Source organism: Arvicanthis niloticus, chromosome 10 (assembly GCF_011762505.2).
Source record: "Arvicanthis niloticus isolate mArvNil1 chromosome 10, mArvNil1.pat.X, whole genome shotgun sequence".
Taxonomy (NCBI): Eukaryota; Metazoa; Chordata; class Mammalia; order Rodentia; family Muridae; genus Arvicanthis; species Arvicanthis niloticus.
Window position 1 is genome coordinate 25,306,902 of NC_047667.1, and position 10,410 is coordinate 25,317,311.

Below are 10,410 nucleotides of genomic sequence, written 5' to 3' on the forward strand. Positions count from 1 at the left end.
GCTGACAGAAGGTGGCTATCATCCTTGCAGCCATCTTGAGCCATATACCCTGACAAGAGATTTGTTTACAATAGCCTACAACAGCTGAGCACACTCTGATAACATCTTGTTTTAGATACCCAGGATTTTCTCTTCGGTGTGTGAGACTTAAAGGTGTGATTTAGAGATAAGACCTAAGGGCGTGACTTAAAGGTGTGGCTTTGAATTGAGACATATAAAAGGCAAGAGGCAGACAGAAGAAAGTAGTAGGCACTTGAGACTCGAGAGAGGCAACTAGGATTAGACACTTGTACTTGGAAGAGTACTTGAGACTTGAGACGTGAGGCAGGTAACTTGGAACTGGGAAAGAAACTAGCAACTTAGAACTAGGATTAGGACTTGAGACTTGGTGCGGAAGCCCAGGACCTGAGACTTGGTTCTTGGATCTAGGGACTTGGAGAGAAGAAGAGAGACTGAAGAATAAACAGGATTGAATCACACTCTGTCTGGTCTCCTTTCGAGTCCGTCCTCACTCTCTCTCTTGCTGAACCCCGACCTGCGAACTAGAGCAGCTTGGGGCAATGCGGGCTCTAACAATTTAGCCCCAAGGCTTTTGGCAGTGCAGGTTCCAATACTGATAGAGCAGTCTGAGAAATTTTGGCCCCCAAGCGTGGGGCAGAGCAGTTCTCAACATTTTGGCACCCAACATTTTGGTGCCATAAAATAACCTGTTTTCTGGTCATCCTACCAAAAGCAATTTTTGACACAATCCCCATCAAAATTGTAACACAATTCTTTACAGACCCTGAAAGGACAATTCTTAACTTTGTACGAAAAAAAAAAAAAAAAAGCCCAAAACAGAATGGTTAAAACAATCCTGTACAATAAAAACTGCTGGAGGTATCATTGTCCCTGATTTCAAACTGTACTACAGACTATAGTAATAAAAACTACATGGTATTGACATAAAATCAGACCTGTTGTTCAACTGAATTAAATTGAAGACATACACATCTATGGACATCTGATTTTTTTTTTTATGAAGAACCCTGAAATACACAGTGAGGGGAAAAGACAGCATTTTCAACAAACGGTTCTGGCCAAACTGAATGTCTGCATATAGAAGAATGCAAATACATCATATCTATCACCCTGAACAAAAATCAAGTCCAAGTGAATCAAAACCAGATACACTGAACCTAATAGAAGAGAATGTGCAAATAGAAAGAGAATAGAGAATGGGAAAGAAGACAACCTCCTGAACAGAACACCAACAGCTCAGGCACTAAGGTCAACAATTTAAAAATGAGACCTCATGAAACCCAAAAGCTTCTATAAAGTAAAGGAAACAATCAGACAAAGTGGCAGCCTATAGGATGGAAAAATATTCTTACCAACTCTACATTTGATAGAGAACTAATATCCAAAATATAGGAAGAACTCAAGAAACTAGATATCAAAAAATAACCAAAAACAAATAATCCAATTAAAAATAGAGTGCATGTCTGGAGAGATGGCTCAGCAGTTAAGAGCACTGACTGCTCTTCCAGAGGTCCTGAGTTCAATTCCCAGCAATCACGTGGTGGTTTACAACCATTTGCAATGGGATCTGATGCCCTCTTCTGGCATGTCTGAAGAGAGTTACAGTGCACTCATGTAAATAAAATAAATAAGTAATTAAAAAATAAAGTACAGATCTAAATGGAATTCTCAAGAGAACAATTTCAAAGTGGATGGGAAACCTTTAAAGAAATGTTTAGCATCCTTAGCCATCAGGGAAATGCAAATCAAAACTACTTTGAGATTCCATCTTACACCTATCAAAATGGCTAAGATCAACAACACAAGTGACAGCTCACATTGGTGAGCATGTGGAGCAAGGGGAACACTCTTCCATTGCTTGGGAGTGCATAAATTTGTACAGCCACTATGGAAATCAATATGGCAGTTCCTCAGAAAACTGGAAGTCAATCAACCTCAAGACCCTTCTATCCCACTCCTGGGCATATACCCGAAGGATGGCTCCATCCCATTACAAGGACACTTGCTCAGCTACGTTCCATGCAACTTTATTCATAATAGCTAGAAACTGGAAGCTGCCTAGGTGTCTCTCAACCAAAGGATGGGTAAACAAAATGTGGCACATTTACACAATGGAACATTACTAACCATTATTAACATTATTGACAAAAAATGATGTCATAAAATTCACAGGCAAATAGATGGAAGTAGAAAAAAAAAATCATCCTGAGTGAGGTAAGCCAAACTCAAAAAGACAAATATGGTATGAATTCACTTATCATTAGATATTATTTGTTAAGTAAATGATAACCAAACTACAATCCATAGACCTACAGAGGATAGGGAAAGAGAAAGGATCTGGGGGGTGAGACTCATAGATTCCCCCAGGACAGGTAAATAGAATAGATTTTTTTTTTTCAAGACAGGATTTCTTTCTGTAGTTTTGGATGTCCTGGAATTTGCTTGATAGACCAGATTGGCCTCAAACTGAGAGATCTGCCAGCTTCAGCCTCCCCAGTGCCGGGGTTAAAGGTGTGCACCACCGCCACCCAGCTAGATTTTATGGGTGAACTAGGAGCAGGTGAGGACAGGAGAAGGAAGAATCAGGTGTGGGAAAGATGGGATGTAGGGAAAGGGTGTAGAGAGAAACTTCTGAAATTTGTGAGGTGGAGTGGAAATCTAGTACAGTAAAAATTCCTGGAATCTATAAATGTGACCCTAATGAGGGCTCCTAGTAATGAGAATACAGAGTCTCAACCAGCCATCTTTTATAGCCAGGCAGGACTCCCAGTGGTGGGTCTGGGTTGCATTCAATTGAGTTGTTGGCCAAGGGGGCGTCCCATTGAAGTCTCCAAAGGACTCAGGTGGATGCTAAGACAAAGGGTAGCTCTCCACAAAGTGATAATGGGGCCCCAGTGCCAAGGACATCATCCATATAACTCATCGAAGTCGGAGAAGCTGAGCTGTTGCCTGCATGGAGCCTTCACCGCTATGTATGGTGTAGGAAGGGACCCCGCAGGCAACTGAAAGAGAAGCACGGACACCAACCCGGCCACAAAACCTTTGACCTAGGATCTCTCTCGCCTGAAAATTATGCTAGGGTAATGGTAACACAGAATGTGTTGGAGTAGCCAGTCAATGTTTGATTTGCCTTAAGACCCACTCCATGAGAAAGAACCCATACCTGAAACTGGGTAACCAAGAACCAAAGACCAGATATCCCAAAGACCTAGGATAAAACCAAACATGGTTGGCCTAAAACAACAACAAAAACAAAACAAATTAATAAAAATGATTCCTAATGATATCCTGCTATACTCACACATCAGCGCCTTATCCAGCCATCACCAGACAGGCTTCCTCTGTAGCAGATGGGGACAGATGCAGAGCCAGACTTATGCATACAGAGGGTCCGAATGGGATGTCTCCTTCAAATCCCTCCCCTCAGGAAATCCCACAGAAGAGGAGGCAGAAGACTGTAAGACCAGGGGGAGTGGAGGACACCAGGAGAACAAGACCATTTAAACCAACTAAGCAAGGTACATGTGAGCTCACGGAGACAGAAGCAGCAAGCGCAGGGCCTGCATGGGTCTGCCCCAGGTCCTCTGATTATGTATTATAAGCTACTAGCTTAGCATTTTATGGGACTCCTGACTGTGTGAACAAGTGGGTCTCCGACTCTCTTGCCTACTCTTGGAACTCGTTCCCTCCTGTTGGGTTGCCATGTCCAACTTTGATATGAAAAATTGGCTTCATCTTACTGTATTTTATTTTGTCTGGTTTGGTTGTTATCTCTTAGAAGCCTGCTCTTTTCTAAAGAGAGACAGAAAGAGTGTGGATCAGAGGGGAGAGGAGATGGAAAGGAAATGAGAGGAGAAGAGGGAGGGAAAACTATAATCAGGATATATTGTATGAGAAAAGAAACTGTTTCCAATTAAAAAGAGGGAGAAACAAAGTGCAGAGAGCTATTTTGAAATAAATAATAAAAAATAAAAATAACCCATTTTCTATGAAAGGTTGAAAACTTTTTAAAAAAGATTTATTTATTTTATTCTTTTATGTGTATGGGTATTTTTGCCTGCATGCACATGTATGTGCACCATGTGCTTGGTGTGCCATGGATCCCCTGGAACTGAAGTTCCAGACAATGGTGAACTACCATGTAGGTGCTAGGAATTGAACCCCAGTCCTCTAGAGGAGCAGCCAGTGCTCTTAAGCTCTGAGCCATTTCTCCAACTCTGGTTGAAATCTTTTGCATGGTGCTATTTTATTTTCTGTTATACGTATATATTATATATGTAATATATGTATATATCTTATATTTAAGTATATATCTTAAGACAAAATCTCCCTATCTAGTCCAGATTAGCCTCAAACTCATTGCAATCCTCCTGCTTCTGCATTTCAGTGGTGTATTTATAGACATACACACTACGCCTGGCACCGCTTATCTCTGGAGAACAGGAAGCTTGGTAAGGAATCCTGAGGACTTCACCCAGACAGGACTCCTGCTCTGTGCCTCCCTTCCCCCACAAACTCAGAAGATAACAGAGGGTTTGTTATTGCACTCACAATGAGGTGTCTATAAAGTATGGGAATGCCTCTCAACAAGCACCCAGTTCATTCCAAAGCACTGTGTCACTCTTGCATAAGAGTAAATGTCCCCTCTGGCTGCAAGATACCTGGACACTCTTATCTCTTTACTTGTAGTCATAAGGAATTTTATGCAAAATTTCGTACCCCAGGCAATAACCATTTTGCTCATGAATGTTATTTTCAAGGGACTCTAAGCTAGATTCCTAATTCAAATTTATTCTTAGGAACTGAGAATTTGTCAAAACTAAAAATATTTTAAATCAACTAAAGAAAAATAGCCTTTTTAATGCTTTGAGTTTCCTATATTCAAGAAATTAGAGAAGTGGCCTGAGGGGTGAGCACTGATCAGATCACAGAGCAGTGACACCATGTGGCAATACACCGAGAAGATTTGAGTATACCCTGGGCATAAGTATGATCACTGTTAACACTGCAGCATGCCTGAGTTCTAGACGGAAAAGGGTCCTATGACAGTGGTACCCAAACAACATCCTAAGAACACCTTGGGGGACATGGGACTGCATCCTCACTGACTCTTGTCATAGTCCTTTCCTGCCTACCTAGCATAGAGTACAGGCACAGCGTGGGCTTCTACAGCCTCCTACCTCCAGAAAGCTTTGCAGTATAGCCATGTTGGGGCTCATGTCTTCCATCACAAGAGCTTGGAGCATGTCATCCAAGGCCTGGATAGTCTGGAAGTGAGGAGACACAGGGTGTACGCTAGGATGACTGCCACATGCTTACTTAGCTTCCTGACAACACTCCCTTCATCCACTCCACAGGATTCTCAACATTAGAGAATTGTCCTGCCAGTTTACGGAGACTTCCGTGTTTTGTTTATTACAATTCTGGGAACCAATGCCTCTTGGGTGCTAAGCAAATGCTTTACCACCAAGGTATAGTCCCAGCCCCAGTTTAAAAAAAAACTTTTATTTATTATTTTTTAAAGAATTATTTATTTTATGTATATCAGTACACTGTCGATGTCTCCAGACACACCCAAAGAGGGCATCAGATCCCATTACAGGTGGTTGTGAGCCACCATGTGATTCCTGGGAATTGAATTCAGGACTGGAAGAACAGTCAGTGCTCTTAACTGCTAAGCCATCCCTCCAGCCCCTCTCAGCCCCAATTTTAAAGCCAACTATCCTTGGGAAAATTTGGCAATCCCTCCGACAATTATGTCCTATAGTCTATGGGTTTTGTTGGTAGGCTATCTAAGATGGCATGTGAGCTTCAGGGAGAAAAGGTATGGGTGTAGCCATCCCTGGGAAGCTGAGAATGACAGTCAGCCGAAGGAAGGACAGAGGGACTTGGGCTCCTGAGGGAAGAGCAAGAGGAAGGCCAGGAAGCCAAGCAAACAGGAGGTGGTCCTCGAAACAAACTCATCCCCATGGAGAACTTCAGCAAGACACATATGGGGGTTACCTGGAGGTAGAGGCTTGCGCTCTCCTTTCGATCTAGACTGGGCATGATGAGAGGCAGGGAGAATGTGCTCGTGACGCTGACATTGACCAGATCCAGCTTCTGGCATAAGTGGAAAGGTGGATTCACCTGACTTGGAGGAGAAGTGGTGGTGAACAAGGGACTTAGCATCCTGTATGAGGCAGAGGGATATTTTCAAACCCTCTGGGGGGTGGGGGTGGGGGAATGTTCAGCTACTCTCTGAGTACAGAAAGCTGTGGGCCACTTTCCTGTGACTCCTTGTCAGGGTGGGAGAACACTGATTAAAGAGGCGTCCTACACTAGATTTCCAAAAGGTCCCCCTAATCCCAGGATGCAGGCAAATGAATTGGCAACCATAGACTCTGCCACCTTTATCCTCCAGTCAAGTTCCCAGATTTTGCCTGTCCTCCCAACCCACATGCTCTCAGAGTCAGACCCCCAGAGGCTAGGAGAGGGTCCATGGGGGAGGAACCTCAGGGCCACGATGCAGAGCATGGCTTGCTGACGGACACTACTGTCCAAGATCACAGTGGGTTCTTCCAGGATGAATGTCTAGAAAGACCAGGAAAAATGAGAATTTACCTCATAGGGATACTAACCCCATGTCTAGGATAAATATAAGTTCTTTCTCACCTCAATTTTCTTGGCCAGAAGGGTTTTAGGATAGTACTTATTCATGTTGCCATTTGCCTGGTCACGCACAACACCGCTCAACGTTGCCACAGCATTCAGGAAACTGAGCTTGTCTAATTGGGACTGGGGTAGAAGACAAAGCCAGTCTTAGGGCAGGACCTGAGACCTGCACCCCACACTCTGCCCACTCCCAACTCAACTAGACTGTGCTACACATCACTGTTATCTTGAGCCTTGTTAGCCTTCTGGGGATAGTAGTGTCAAGAAGATCCTTTAGACAAGAGGGTTACTGCCACCCTGTCTAGTGGCCTGGCCTCCAAATGTCCCCAGATCAACAGCCACTGAGAAGCTGACATTCGGGAGGCTTCAGGGGTAGTGCCAAGGGAAGCATCGACCTTTGGATTTTCCTACTGTGCTCCTTAGTTCCCAAAGAGTCTCAGAGAGTTTCCTTACCATCTGCCCTGGCTCCATAGAATCCAGAATTAACTGATAGGCTTCTTTTTCTGATTGGCACAATCCTGAAAGGGGGTGGGTGTCATTGGAGAAGATCAGCTGGTTTTATCAGGTGGACTAGGAAAAGACAACCCCTATTCCCTTCCCCCTTCACTGAGAAGACGAGGTGCTGCATGGGAATTTGCAGCACTTCTCATGAAAACATGGAAGCCAACATGGAAAGCATCCAGGTGTGGACTTAAGAGACTTTCTGCATCAGACACAGCCACTGATGCAGGAATGATGGGAAGAGAAGTCACTCTCAGTGTCCCACAGATTTCTGAGACTGTTTAACACTGGCTTTGAGATTACTGATTGTGAAGGGACTTTGAGTCTCAAGACAGCCTTGGGAGCCTTTCTTGTCAACTAAGGGGAGATGTGCATAGTCTTAAGGGCCTGCTGCAATGAGAAGTAGAAGGAGGTTAGGAGAGAGGGCTATGGAAAAAAGCCTGATTATCCCAAGTTGAGTCCAGAAGGGATAAGACAAATGACTGAGAGCTGTGGCAATGGAGGGGTGGGGCGGGGGAACAAAACAGAGTAGATAATGGGTCTGAGTGCAGGCCTCTGTTGTCCCCATAGACACAAGGTTCCAGGCAGGGCTTGAAGCCAAAGCGCAGCCCTTCCATTCACTAGCCCTGTGGAATGCAGCAAATGAAGCTCTCAACTCAGTTTCCTCAGCTGTGCAGTAGCAAGGATAGACCTCCACATGGTAGGCAAGGATAGATCTCTATGTAGTGGGCAAGGATAGACCTCTATGCTGTAGGCAAGGATAGACCTCCATGTAGTGGGCAAGAATAGACCTCTATGTGGTTATGTGGTGGGCAAGGATAGACTTCTATGCTGTAGGCAAGGATAGACCTCCACCTCCACATGGTGGGCAAGGATAGACCTCTATGCTGTAGGCAAGACCTCCACATGGTGGGGTTCAATGAACTAATAAAGGCAGATAAATCCTTAGTAAATTTAACCACACCCCCATCCCCAGGCCCAGTAGTACACACCTTTAGTCCTAGCATTTGGAAGGTAGAGAATCAGGAGTTCAAGGTTACCCTCAGCTAGTAGTGAGTCCAAGGCCAGCCTGGACTCCATAAGAAGAGCCTGTCTTTTTTTTTTTTTTTTTTTTTTTTTTTAAAGGGGTCAATTAAGAGACTGAAACAGTAACGTGGAGAGACAAATGGTAGCTTTCCTGGAGGGAGGTGATAGCAGGAAGTAGTCATGTCTGGTATCTATATTGATGATCAGTAGAAACAGATGATGGAGAAGATGTGAGCCTGAAAGCTAGAGAGAAGTCAAGATGTTTTTAGGGATAGGAGTGGAGCTTAGTGGTACAGCACTTGCCCAACATGCTGAAGGCCCCTGGTTCGATTCCCTGGTACAACTACTAAACAAAAATTAATTAGGCATAGTGGCACACACCTGTAATCCAAGCACTTGGAAGACAGAAGTGGGAGGGTCTTGGAGTTGAGGCCACCCGGAGTTATACAGTTGAGTTCTGAGCCTGACTGAGTTATGTAAAATCATGCATCAAACAGTAAAAGTAGGTACAAAAAAACAAAGAAAATCAAATCAAATAGGTGTGGTACACATTTGTAATTCTAGTACTGTGCAGCTGCAGCAGAGAATCAGGGTATCTGGGAGGCCAGCTTGATCTACAAAGTGGACTCCGAGCCAGTCCAGTGCCATGGGGCTACACAGCAAGACTCTGCTTCAAGGAAAAAAAGAAATGAAATGTTTGGTCTGAGAAGCTAGAAGGCTTGGGCTGCCGTTTGTTGACCTGAGGGGATGTGAAGATGGCAACAATGCCAGGGTTCATTTGCAGCGTGGGCCATGTTGATTCTGAGATGTCTGCCTGGCATCAAAGTGCAGATATCAATAGGCTTTGGGATGGGCCGTACATCCCTGTAATCCTAATCAAGGAAGCTGAGGCAGAGGAATCACAAGTTTGAGTAATTTAACCAAACTCTGTCTAGAAGAGGAGGAGGAAGAGGGAAGAGGAGGAGGAAGAGGAAGAGGGAAGAGGAGGAGGAAGAGAGAAAGAGGGGAAAGGCCAACTGAATAACATAGCAGGTAATCATGCTAGTTAAGACATCTGACAGTCTAATCTCAATCTTCTAGACACACGTGTCGGAGAGACCCATCTCCCCTAAGTTGTTCTTTGATCTCTACACGTACACCATGGCATGCATGCACATTGTACATGTGTGTCTACACACATGGTAAAGAAATAAAGTGAAATTAAATTTTAAAAGATCGGGGCTATAAGAACTTGAAATTTGGACAGCTCTGATCTAAAAATCAAGTGTTGGTTAAGAGGTTGTTGGCCTGTAGATGGAATGGAAGATCAGCTCTGAACATCTAGCGCTCCCCTGAACATCTAGTTGTCTCTAGGTGAGCTTTCAATATCTCAGACCATGTCCGAGTCCAGCTCAGCTCCAGGCCTCGGAGGAAGATGAGCCTGGAAAAGAAGCAGGCCTGTAGAGACGAGAGTTATGCATGGGATAGCCAGAAGTAAGCCGATGTGTGCCCTTTGAGTGACATCTCCAGCAAAAGCCAGGGAGCCATCATCACTTACGTATTGCCGCAGTAAGATGAGTGATACCCAGGCCTAGAGAAAACTGCTTACCTGATAAGCTTGGCTTTAACAAGACATCATTGAACGATGGCCGAAATGCTACTCTGCTCAGATTTCTCTCCTCGATGTGTGGATTCATCTGCACACCCAGGACAGGACCCAACAGCTTGCAATGAGACCAGCAGTCAGGCCTGGTGAGAGTCTGGTCTTCTTAGTGATGCAGGTTTTATATAGAGGAAGGCTGCAGGAGGCCGCCTAATGGTTTACAAGGATAGGGTTGGGATAGCAAAGCACTTTCTCATCGTGTCCTGAAGCTCTGTATTTATCCACGCCGTGAGGGCAGAGTCCAGAAAACAACAGAACCACAAGAACTGACCGGCCAGTGCCCATGCTAGGTCCTGTTTGCTAGTTTCTCATTTTATCTCCTGGTTCAGGGGAAGGTGCACAACTCCCTTGAAGAACCCTGATTCCATATGGGTCAGGCAGGCACCAACCAAGGATCTCCTGTGGCAATCTCAGACTCAAACTGGCTCCCAAGGGAAGTTTCTATCTATGGCTCTGGATGTCTTAAGGTTAAATCTTGAAGCTGTTCTTAGCAGAGCGGCTTCTTCCCCGTTCCCTGGGATGTCCCTTCTGCCATCCAGTAGGGGAGGCTAAGCGCTCTATATTCC

At 44.6% G+C, this 10,410-nt stretch overlaps 1 protein-coding gene across 1 annotated transcript in view; it reads right to left on the reverse strand.

The window, feature by feature from the left end:
* The window catches only part of LOC117716549 (maestro heat-like repeat-containing protein family member 7), a 32,619-nt gene extending 22,683 nt beyond the window's left edge, over window positions 1-9,936 (reverse strand). Inside the window, exons 1-6 of the mRNA XM_034513609.2 lie at window positions 9,791-9,936; window positions 7,129-7,193; window positions 6,676-6,798; window positions 6,515-6,594; window positions 6,025-6,154; window positions 5,202-5,288 (exon numbers count right to left, since the gene is read on the reverse strand). Coding sequence (XP_034369500.2) covers window positions 5,202-5,288; window positions 6,025-6,154; window positions 6,515-6,594; window positions 6,676-6,798; window positions 7,129-7,193; window positions 9,791-9,878 — 573 coding nt within the window. The 5' untranslated portion in view covers window positions 9,879-9,936. The remainder of the gene's footprint in view (window positions 1-5,201; window positions 5,289-6,024; window positions 6,155-6,514; window positions 6,595-6,675; window positions 6,799-7,128; window positions 7,194-9,790) is intronic.
* Between the last annotated feature and the right edge of the window lie 474 nt (window positions 9,937-10,410).